This window comes from Podarcis erhardii (genome assembly GCF_964252035.2).
Source record: "Podarcis erhardii genome assembly, chromosome: 16".
NCBI lineage: Eukaryota > Metazoa > Chordata > Lepidosauria > Squamata > Lacertidae > Podarcis > Podarcis erhardii.
In genome coordinates, this window is record NC_138514.1 from 27,163,261 (window position 1) to 27,175,714 (window position 12,454).

The 12,454-nt window shown below is 46.9% G+C and overlaps 1 protein-coding gene across 2 annotated transcripts in view; it reads left to right on the top strand.

The window, feature by feature from the left end:
• The window catches only part of SRRM3 (serine/arginine repetitive matrix 3), a 101,869-nt gene that overhangs the window by 45,534 nt on the left and 43,881 nt on the right, over positions 1 to 12,454 (top strand). For both annotated transcript variants that reach the window (XM_081843523.1, XM_081843524.1), the window contains exon 3: positions 2,668 to 2,939. In XM_081843523.1, the coding sequence (XP_081699649.1) occupies positions 2,716 to 2,939 (224 nt within the window). In that variant the 5' untranslated portion in view covers positions 2,668 to 2,715. The remainder of the gene's footprint in view (positions 1 to 2,667; positions 2,940 to 12,454) is intronic.

A 12,454-nucleotide genomic window follows, 5' to 3' on the forward strand; every position in this document is an offset into this window, starting at 1 on the left:
GGAACTGGCTTTTAAGTTGTGTGAAAACGCAAACATAATGCAGACACTAACAGGTACGGAAAGAGAATAAACCGCTCGTCGGAAAATAGGACCTTTCTTTACACTGAGTCAGACCAACTCGAGGACATCCAGTGAAGGTCGGAAGATTCAGGGGACAAATAAAAGAAAGGACTTCTTTGTGCAGCACATACAGTAGTTGAACTATGGAACTCACCCCTCCAAGAGACAATGAGGGCAACCAACTTGGATGCCTTTAAAAGAGGACTGGACAAATTCATGGCGGAGAGGGCAGCTGATGGCTACTAGCTGTGATGGCTTAGCTCTGCCTCTACAGCCAGAGGCAGGAATGCTTCGGAATACCCATTGCTAGAAACTGCAGGAGGGGAGAATGTGCTCGTGCTCGAATCCTGCTTGTGGGTTTCCCTTTGCAGTATCTGGCAGATTTAGGGCAGCATGGCCGGTTCCCCCACACCGGGCGTTGAGCCAAGGGGGTGCTGCAGGGCACCACAGCTATGACGTAGTGCAGGGGTCAGCAAACTTTTTTAGTAGGGGGCTGGTCCACTGTCCCTCAGACCTTGTGGGGGGCCAGACTATATTTTGAAAAAATAAATAAATGATGCAAGAGCACCACGAGCTTACCTGTGTGTTGCAAGCAGCAGGGGCTGGCAGCAGAAGCGGCAGGATGATGAGTGGCTTGCAAAAGGGCTCCAGAGAGGGGCTGCTTAAAATGGCAGATGCTTGAGCACTGCTGCTGCTGGCACCAACAAAGCCCAACCCCCTTCCTCCTCTAGGCAGGGCAGGGCAGGGAGAAGCCAGGAGGAGGGAGGGAGGAAGCGGCGGTGGTGGTGCCATGTGTGAGAGAGGGAAAGAACGTGAGATCCACGTGGCGATTCCCAGACCGTCCACGGGCCAGATCCAGAAGTCAATTGAACCTGATCTGGCCCACAGGCCTTAGTTTGCTGACCCATGACGTAGTGCATGCACAGAACGGAAGGTGCTGGATTTTGGCTCTGCTGAAATTTGGAAGGCCAAAGTCCACTCCTGCACTTGTTTGGCCCCTGTGAGAACAGGATGCTGGACTAGATGGGTCATTGGTCTGATCCAGCAGGGCTCTTCCTATGTTCCATGGAATCATTTATCTCAGAATCGTCCACACTGATCAGGAGCGGCTCCCCAGGATGCCAGGCAGCCTTTTCTCCTAGCCTTACCTGGAGATCCCTTGCAAAGCAGGTGCTCTATCCCTGAGCTAAGCCCTTCCTTCCTCTTGCCAAAGCCGATCCTGTCAAAAGCTACCAATCTTCAGGGAAGTGGGGGGGGGGGAGCTATGGAGCAATGTTCCAGATTAAAAATAGAACCGGGGGTGGTGGTAGTTATATTCTCAGATCCTCTTTCCCTCGCAAGCCACACACTGTTTGGGTCACTCCTTTCCCGCCTAATTGGTGTTTTTCATCGCGTCCAAAGCCGCCAGTCCCTCTTATTTATTGGACATTTCTCTTCTCCCGCTCTCTCTCGCTCTCTCCCACACCCCAGTGGTGCCGCCAATACTTTTGCACGCAGGAAGATGGAGCTGGCAAATTAGCATCTTGATTGTGCAAAAGCAGAAGAGGAGGAAAATGAGGCAACTTGTCTTTTGCAGAGTCCAGAGCGGGGTGTGTGTGTGTGTGTGTGTGTGCCATGCTTGAGGAAGATACAAGCAATTACGCTGCCCCTAATAAGAGGCTCATCAAACGCCAGGGCAAACTCCCCCGGGGTATCCCAGCTGCTTGCACTTTCAAGCCAGGACTGGCATTAAATATTCTGATATCTGGACAGGAATCCTGATCAAGGTCCAGGAACTGGGGGGAGAAAACACACACACCCCAGCCTAATTTTCCTCTGACTAGTAGCTGCTCCAATTGCTCAAGTCCTTTAATCAGCAGTGCCGTGGCTGGCCACTGCAGTGGGAGACCTGCTGCCAATCCAGCCACTACAGTCTGGCTGCAGAATAAGAGGCTGAACCAGTGGTGAAAGGATGGGGAACCTCAGACTAGCAGCCTCAGGGCCCAGTAGAACCTCAGTGGAGCCTCAGGTCTCAATTGAGCCTCAGAGGACCGTCAGGATTTGGTGGAGCCTCAATGGAACTTCAGGCCTCAATGGAGCCTTGGTGGATCTCAGGCTTCAATGGGGCTTCAGTAGAACCTCAGGCTCCTCAGTGGTGAAGTTGGGTTATTTTATGCTCCGGGCTGAATGAGCTTGTGAAAGGCAGGGATGAGGAACCTCAGGCCCAAGTGCCACATGTGGTCCTCTAGGCTTTTCTGCCTGGCCCTTGGGACTCCTCATATCACACACCCTTCTTCTCCAGATGTTTCCCTGTTTATTTATTCACATCACCTGTACCTCTCCTTTTAGCCAAAAAGGCTCTCAGAGCGGCTTATGAAAAGCAATCCTAAGGCACTCCCCTGCCCACTGGCTCACAATCTTAAAAAAAGGGACAAGTCACACGAGAAAAAAGGAGGAGGAGGGAGGAGGGAAAAGTGAGCCTCCTGAGAAACTTCACTGGTCCCTAGCATGCTGCTCTCCCTGAGCCTCTGAGTAAGAGAGCACCTGGCCTTTCGCTTAGCTCCTCTTGTGTTTTAGGATGCAGAAATAAACATGTTTTTTCTTTCTCCCTTTCCTCAATCTCAACAGGGTCTACAGAAGGCCCCACCCACCCACCCAAATACACACCCGGCATTCATGGCTCTCTACAACAACGGTGCCAGGATGCCTTCTCCACAGGAGGCCTCCAACGGCTTCCCCCAGGCGGGGGCCTCGGGCACATGGCACAAGCCAGAGGACGAGGTGAGGCTGGTGGAGGCCGGTTTGGTGAAGAAGGCTCACCGGGAGATCCTGGACCACGAGAGGAAGCGGCGGGTGGAGCTGAAATGCATGGAGTTGCAGGAGATGATGGAGGAGCAAGGGTGAGCGCAGCATTCATTTACTATGCATTTACTGCTGCTACTACTGCTGCTACTACCACTACATTTATATCCCATCTTTCCTCCATGGAGCTCAAAGTGGCATGTATAGTTCTCCTCATTTTATCCTCCTAACAGCCCTGTGAGGTAGGCTAGGCTAAGAGTGAACGCCGGGCCCAAGGTCACCCAGTGAGCTTCATGGCTGAATGTGGATTTGAACCCTGGTCTCTACCAGGTCCTTGTCCAGCACTCTAACTATTATGTTACTGCTGGCTGCTATTATTATTATTATTATTATTATTATTATTATTATTATTATTATTCCAATTCTATTTACTGACTTCGTTTAGAACATTTGTAAACCTCTTAATGTTTTGAAAACCTCTAATATAAAAGCAAACAATATCCTCAAAGCAAAAATACAACCCAAGACCAGTAAAACAGCAGCACAAAAGCATATCATTCTAATTATCGCCGTCAGCACCAGTGTTGTGAGATGTGCATCTGAACCCACACTTGCATACATTCAGTGCACAGCTCTGAGACGATTGGAATCGTTTTGCTAGGGTCAGGACGTGCCTCCGTTCTGAATATGGGCAACATAGGAGAGTATAAGACCACCAGCCTCTGCTTGTCCGTCTCCTTCTGGCTTACAGTTCCAGGGGAGGCCAAGTGGACACGAGGCCAGCTGGCAAGGACCAGACCCTGGAGAGCTCTCAGAAGGCTGTGCTTGCTGGGACTGGCTATTGCCCCAGTGACATGCTGAGGCCTTTTGAGGGCCGGCTGGCCTGAACCTCTTATTCACCCCACCTGCTCTGAGGAGTTGACTGCTCTTTTGCCCTGTTCTGTAATGGCTAGTTTCTGCCATGCGGAGGTGATGAATTGGAGAAATGTCTTCTCTTTTTTTTTTTAAAGTAATATTTATTAAAGTTTTAAAGGTTACAAAAAGAAAAAAGAGGAAACACCAAGTTAAGCAAAAACAAGACAACACATCACAATAAGGAAAAAAACACAAAAAAACAGAAAACAGAAAAATAGATACAATTAAAAAACACAACGAACCTTCCCATAACTTATCTTTCATTTGCTTGTTTCCTTGACCTCCTCACACCTCCCTTTTTTGTATTCTAGTTCGGTTAGCTATTTCAGCAAATCCTTTCCATCTTTCCCAGTTTTTGTCCTATACTTTATCTTAATATAATGTAACTTTACTTTCCCTCCTTTCACCAATTAATGGTCTATTTTTACCTAATCCTTTATAACATTTCTGCTAAAGCCACATAACGTTCATTCCAGCCTCCTTCTAACATTCCTTAATTTTACAATGTTTCTGTAAATAAACTTTAAATTTCTTCTCAGTTAAAGGAGTTCTGATAGGCCAACAGCTTCTGGCCTGGATGGTGAGTTTGGTGCAGTGTGAGCGAGTTCAGGCCCCGGTAAACATTTTGGGGGGGCCTCTCAACAAGGGCCAACCGGTTAAAAATATTTACACAAGATAAAAATAAACGTGCAGTCTTACTTTTGTTAATAAGAAATATGATAATATTTGTACCTGTTGACAATATTGCAACCCAATGACTAATAACAATAATCTAAGCACCAGCATGATCGTTGCGTAATACAGTGGTATTATGTGTATCGCACAAGCTACAAACGTGATTGTGTATAACAAGTTGAGGCTGAGCTGTCATACTGTCAGTGTGCAAGAGCGAATATTCGTAGAGACTTGGAAATACTCAGAAATGTTCGGCTCACGGCACAAGTTCGCAAGCTGCTGTTCAGAGTTGTACATGTATTGAATAAGAAGTGCATATTTTGTTAAGAATTATAGATAGGCAACTCCTGACTTAAGCCGGGGTTACATTCTGAGCACCTGGGCACATCAGCGAAATGCACTTAAGTGGGGAGCCTCATCAGAGAGGGGAACTAGGGTGATTTAAGAGGCATTGGACAAACATTTTTATTTTATACCACACTTTTGCCTCCAGATAACCAGAAAGGGCAGGCAACAGCGCAACCAAGCAATACAGCTTCCCGCCCAACAGCTGCTGAGTGAGATACTGCTGCAGCCGTAAAAACTCTGTGCGCCATTTTGGAACCCACAGGTTCTTTTTTAAAAAGCCTTTTAAACCTTTATTTCTGGACTTTGGGCTCACTGGCATCCTCTTAGGGCTCTGGGGAGTGTCTCATGAGCCACAAGGACTTTCCAGCTCTCTCCTACCATTTCCAGATTTGAATTGATTGATTGATTGATTGATTGATTGATTGATTGATTGATTTCCAGGCGATCCACGTATACACGACCACACATAAGTGGCGAGATGCCTGTAAAACATACTCAAGATAGTCGGGTCCTGAGTCCCCTTCCAGACCACCAGGTCCCAGTAATTTGTACCAGCTCCCCTCCCCTCTCGTCACCCCGAGTGGTAATATCTTCTGTCCCTCTCAGCCAGATGGAGGATTGTGTCCAGAGAACACAACATCCTCGGCTGTAGTCTGAAGTGGTAATGGTGCTTAAATTTTGCATGCTTAAATTAGTCCCCTCCCTATATATATGTATGTGTGTGTGTGTGTGTAATCATGGGAATAAGGTACGGTTTGATTGCTGGTAAAACATGCACGTCTGAGACAATATGGTCCCCCAAGGACTGGACCATCTGCCATTTTGATCATTCTCGAATCGCTCCCCGAATGCGTTTGAAGTGCTTGCCAACCCGCCATTCAAGCTAGATGGGCCATAGCCTTGTATGGCTTACATTTACTGCAGGGTGAGATCCTATTTGATGGTGAATTTCGCCCCTGAGAGGGCGGCCAAGAAAGCGGGGTCATCAGAGGGTCAGAATGGATGATGGTCTTCTCCCTAGCGATGGAAACTCAAGTCCCCAGGTGGTTCTGTCTTGATTCTTTTGGTACTTCAAGGGATGGTACTCATAGGGATTTCCGTGCTGGGGGGTTGGATAGCAGAAGGCGACAGTGATAGCGTGAGGTAAAATCCTTCTTTCTGACAAAGAGAAGCAGCTGGTCCCAGGTCACCCAGCTGGTCTGTGACTCAGACTCTGACTGTAGCAGCGATCTGTGGTGGGCTGGTCTGGTCAGTTTCACTTCCTCCACAGTGACAGGATCGCTGAGGAAGAAGCTAGGAGTGGCTAGATCTAGGTCTGTTTTGTGTGCCCTTAATCACGGGTCTGACCCATCCCATTATTTTTGCAGATTAAAAAAAAAAGCATTTTTACTGTACGCATTTTAATAAATTCTTCTAAAATGCCTAAAATTCTGTATTATACACCTTGCATTAAAGTATTGTAAAGTTGTGCCATCAAATCACCTAATATTCAGGAAGATTATCCTGTGGAGATTATTTTTCTGAAAAATAAATATTTCCCCCATTAAAATACACATTTTTACACTTGTCCTTGAATTTCCCCCTAAAATATGCATGTTTGTAAAATATGCTTGTGTGTGTGTTGGTTTAAAACAAATCTACCTTGCAAGATTTGGAGACTTGCATACTCTTCCAAATCCAGGTTGATTCGCTTTGAAATCAGAGCAAATAACTCTTTGCTACACCTTATGTGGAGGCCTTGGTTCCACTCCAGTCAGGCGAAATATGGCATACAATAATTTTTCTGGGGACTTTTTATAAACCAAAGGCAAGCTTCCCGAAGGGAAACCCATCCGGTCAGGACCTCCTACGGAGTCAGCCATTGGGCAAAAGTCCCTTTCTGTCTCCCTTGTGGTTTATTTTTAAATATAACTGGAAATCCAGCAATAAAATAACAGGACCTTGTAGGTTAAAGCATTTGGTCCCAGATAAATGCCAGCTTTCCTTTCCCTTTCGCACCCAACTCCTTGCCATAAAACTGTGTCCTCGTGTTTAGTGGAAAAGCCACTACCCTGTTAGCCCCTGTGAGATGCTAGACTAGAAGGGACAGTTGGGAGGTTTCCTAAAATACATATTTTATTTTCTGTGTGCACCTTATGTATTTATTTGAAGAATTTTTGCCCTGCTCTTTCATGGACACCCCCAAATACCTGGGACGATTGTCCCACACACCCAATAGCATTCAACAGTTCGAAGGACATACCGTGGCAGGGGAAGCTCTAAACAATCCTAATCCTGCACTGTCCCTCCCTTCCCCTAATGATTAATCCAGCCCCAGACAGAGCCCCATAAGAAACAGGCCTCCCTCCCCCCCCCCCACTGGGAGCTCTGTGAAAATGAAAAACAAACAGCCTGCCTTTGGATGGGAGAGCCTGCTGGAGAAGACAAATATTTGCAGTGGAGCATTATTCATGGCATGGTCTTGGCAGCGGGCTGGGCGTCAGAGGGATTGGGCCATGCTGGAGACAGCAGATGGCCCCCTTACTTCTCATTAGCTGTTTGTTTATTTTGCAGAGGGAGGCTTTTGGTTTTTTTGAGGGCGGGAAGGAAACAACCCTGAATCGGAAACAAAGAAAGGAATTACTTCCTTTGTGGCTCTTGGTGGGGCCTAGGGACCCTCCCGGTGGACATGCCACAAAATTGTTATACAAAATTGTTATACAAAATTTTGGGGTTGGCTTTTACAGCCCCACCCCCCATTCAGTGTCCCCCTTAAAACTGCTGCAGCTGGAAGGACTGTTGTTTCAAAATTATACGCAGAAAGATTGATTTGGTTACCTGTGGCAACACGGCAAATTCTGAAACAGGAGTTCCCACACCACACACACTACCTGACCCCCACAATCAGTGGGGCTGCGAGTGTCACATGCCACCCCAATCTCTGAGTGGCGAGAGACTCCAGAGGTTTCAGGCATCTGCCCAGGTTCAGTTTCCTCGGAATGAAGGTCAGCGGAGACTGTGGTGTCTTTAGGATACATGGTTTTATTTATACAGATATACAACCTGAGCAGTGGATGGAGGGGCTCACAGTATTAACTCCCAACCTTCCTGCTTCTCCATTAGTCACAGCTTTGGATCCAGCACAGAACAACCAGGTCTCTGTGTATCCAGGTTCCCACCTTGCTTCCAAGCCTTGATTAGGGTAATCTAGTGCATCTGTGGTTGTGGTAAGATTCGAATGCAGGTCTTCCGGGCTCATAACTCATATTGCGCACCACACCAGCTTCTAAAAGCCCAGGCCTTCTTGATACCCCCAGACTCTCCGCTGCTCAGGGACTGACAGTACGTCTGTTCCTTGTATCTGCCTTCCTTTGAATTTTACTTTCCGCTGTTGAATTTTGATGTATATTTCAAAAGGCAATGATTTAACGAGTCTGTTGGTTCCTGCTTTCTCTCTCTGCCACTCGCCTTGCCGGCTCCCTTTCATCTGACAACCGTCCTGAAGCATCTCGAAGCCACAGACTGTTTTCATGTCGTGGGACTTCAGAGAGATGGGAAAGGGGGGCGGGCGCCAGAAAGCTGGTGGACCAGCACAAAAAGCCTTTGCTCATTCAAGCCGTGTGCCGTGGCAAACGCGTCTCTCTCCCTGCCACTTTGTCACTGTAATTGCCAGCCCGGATGAGAGCAGACAAATGCATTGAGGCTAGAACTGTCGACAGCTGCTAACCATGAGAACTAAATGGAGCTGCCATATTTAATGGCAGTCTATCTGAGAATTTCAGGTGCTGGGGGGGGGGTGAACAGGGAAGGGCCAATATACCTGAAGGAGCATCTCCACCCCCATCATTCATCCCAGACACTGAGGTCCAGCTCCGAGGGCCTTTTGGCAGTTCCCTCACTGCAAGAAGTGAGGCTCCAGGGAGAGGACAGGGAAGGGTTGGTCCTTCTAAATATTGTTGCAGGATAAGCACTTTTAGTTGATAATGTTGTTATCTCTTTTTTATGTATTTTAAATTTTGTGCTTTGTATGCTTTTATAACTGTAAGCCTCTTTGAGACATTTTTCGTAGCAATAATAAATACAACAAATTATCAGTATTAAATTAGGGGAAAATGGGAAAAAACCATATTGGGCAAAATAAAAGTCAAATGTGTGTGTATTAGCAGAAATTAATCTTAAAGGCTGATGAGGACTTTTTAATAAATAAATAAATAAATAAATAAATAAATAAATAAATAAATAAATAAACAAATAAACAAATAAACAAATAAACAAATAAACAAATAAACAAATAAACAAATAAACTGATCTGGAAAATTAGCAAACTGAAGTGAAAAGGGAGAAATTAAAATTAACCTGTTGGTCTACCTATGTCCTACCAGTGTTGAAATAAAATCCACCTGTTAGTCCGGTCAGCTCCTGTACATAGAACAGGAATTGGGGGGGGGGGGACATCTTATCCTTTGCCTCAAAAAGCTTTAGTCTAGCCCTGGATCTGGCAGGGAGCTTCTTGTGATCTTACAAATCTATATCAGCACATATGCTATACTGCTAGCTTTGCTGGTGGGATCTGGGACTTCCAATTCCCTGTGCAAACCAATAGCAGAAACACAGGAGAGTCGGTTTGAAAACATCAGCGCCAGATCTGACCAGATGTGCAAGATGACACAGACTTCATCCTGCCCCCCCCCGAGATTAATTCCAACCTCTGTTGTGGCTCAGAGTGTGTGTGCTTTTGGAGACAGGGAAAATGATGCAACTCTGTGCTCAGATAACACGTGAGTCCCAGATCTGAGTCCATTCCAGCCTGGTTTTGGAACAGGGCGATGTGTGCCGGGAGACAGGCAAGGGGGAATGCTACCCGGCTGATTTCCCTGGATCTTTCCATCCCTTTGGATGCAGCAGAAACCAGCTTAGTGGCTTTTGGAAGAGGCTCGGGCAAGTTGATAGGGAAGGCTATCAGTGGCTACAAGCCATGATGGCTGTGTCCTCCCTCCATCATCAGAGGCAGGATGCTGGGGATCATGTGCAAGGGAGAGTTGTTATGCTCATATTCCACCTGCAGGCTTCCTATAGGTATCTTGTGGGTCAATGCTGGAATTGGTGGCCTTTGGCTCTTCTCATTCCTCCGCATCCACCCGTCCTGTGGAACACCCTCCCACCAGATGTCAAAGAGAACAACAACTACCAGACTTTTAGAAGACATCTGAAGGCAGCCCTCTTTAGGGAAGCTTTTAATGTTTAACAGACCACTGTATTTTAATACTTTATTGGAAGCCGCCCGGGGTATAAATAATAAATTATTATTATTATTATTATTATTATTATTATTATTATTATTATTAGATAGGGCTGGGAATGTCCCCTGCCTGAAACCCTAGGGAGATGCTGCCAATCTGTGTAGACAATACTGAGTGAGACGGGCCCACGGTCTGACTCTGTATAAGGCAATGTCTTATGTTCCTGTGCTCCAGGTGTTTACATTTTAGGAAGGGCTGTAGCATCTGCTTTGCGGACAGAAGGTCTTCAGTTCAGTCCCTGGCATCTCCAGGTAGGACTGGGGATTTCTCCTACCTGAAACCATAAAACAGAATCATAGAATCATGGAATTGTAGAGTTGGAAGGGACCCTGAGGGTCATCTAGTCCAGCCCGCTGCAATGCAGGAATCTAAGCTAAAGCCTCCATGACAGATGGCCATCCAACCTCTGCTTTACAGGAAGGCGAGTCCACCAGCTCACAAGGGAATGCATTCCACTGTCAATCAGCTGTCAGAAAGCACTTCTTGATGTTTACTCAAAAACTCCTTTCTTGTAACTACAAGCCAGTGGTTTGAGTCCTATGTTCCAGAAAACAAGCTCGCTCCATCTTCCTTGTGACAGCCCTTTAGATATTTGAAGATGGTTATCATATCATAAGGTAAAGGTAAAGGACCCCTGACCATTAGGTCCAGTCGTGGCCGACTCTGGGGTTGCGGCGCTCATCTCGCTTCATTGGCCAAGGGAGCTAGCATACAGCTTCTAGGTCATGTGGCCAGCATGACTAAGCCGCTTCTGGCGAACCAGAGCAGCGCACGGAAACGCCGTTTACCTTCCCACCAGAGTGGTACCTATTTATCTACTTGCACTTTGATGTGCTTTCAAACTGCGAGGTTGGCAGGAGCAGGGACTGAGCAATGGGAGCTCACCCCGTCGCGGGGATTCAAACCGCCGACCTTCTGATTGGCAAGTCCTAGGCTCTGTGGTTTAACCCACAGCGCCACCCACGTCCCTATCATATCATACCTGTCGGTACAATCTTGAGTTGGGTAGGCTGCAATGGTCCGAAACGGCTTCCTCTGTTTCTTTGCATCGCACGTTGGAAATTTACGCAGAAACTAAGAGCTAGGCTTTGTGCTTTGCAATGATGCAGTGCTCCTCGCAAGAAAGGGGTGGGGGTGGGGGTGGGGAAACTACTCATTGTAACAGCAAACAAGGCAAAATAGGTAGCGGTGTTTGTGTGTCGGGGGAAGGAGCTGGCTGTCTCTTCCGCACTACCTGAGCTCCGACACTCAAGGTGAACTGCTCAATTATTGAACGGCGGAGCACGTCTGGAGACCATGAAATATTCAAGAGCCCTCGGATGCCAAGCTGAGCCCACACAGGGCTTTCGCCTGAGAGGAGAATGAATGGGAGCTGCCCCTTTTCAGATCAGTTTGTTCCTCTGCTCCAGCAAGCAGGAGGAAAAGTGGGGCATCCTTTGGGTGGGTCCAAGGCAGAACGTATGAAGGCTGGATCAGGCCAAAGGGGGCTCATCTAGTCTAGCATCCTGTTCTGGCAGTGGCCAACCACATGCCCGTGGGAAACCACAAGCAGGACTTGAGTGCAATGGCGCTCTTCACACCTGCGATTCCCAGCAATTGGTATTCAGAAGCATCTCTGCCTTCAACTGCAAAGCCAGAGTATCACTCCTGTGAACAGAAAGAGGCAGACATGCACTGGAGACAGATGAAGAGAAGGGTGCCTCTGAGCATGCGTAAAGAGGACCTTACATATGAAAATTGTAAAACATCAGACGTTAAATAAATTTCCCGATACTGCAAGTGAAAATCCAAAAGCATAGGAGAATAAGGATGTCTTTGCCTGGTGCCTGAAAGCTGGCAATATTGGTACCAAGCAAGCCTTCTAGGGGAGAAGTATTCTGCAGCTGAGGGGTCACCACTAGAAAAGGCCCTGATTGTCTGCACCTTTGGAAGAGGCACACTGAGAAAAAGCCTCTAATGATGATCTGAGACCCTGGGTCTGTTCATGCGGGGATATGAGGTCACTCAGCTGGATCAATATTTGAACTAGGAGGCTTACTTCCTCCTTCTTCCTCCTCTTTGTAAAGATCTTTTATATAATTTGATAACATGCTGCGTATAAGATCTGGTCTGAATAGAGACATTGGCTTCTTATCTCATTATACATGATAAAGCTATTTTTAGCCATCTCACCCTTGCTTTTTCCTGTAAGACCAATAGCAATCGTTAAGTCGTCAACAGGTTTACCACACCTATCAGCCAATCACCCATTCCCACCACCCTTCTGAGTAATACCCCTCTCACTATATATAAGGGTCTGGTGGCTTCTGTTTCAGTGTATCTGAAGAAGTGTGCATGCACACGAAAGCTCATACCAAGAACAAACTTAGTTGGTCTCTAAGGTGCTACTGGAAGGA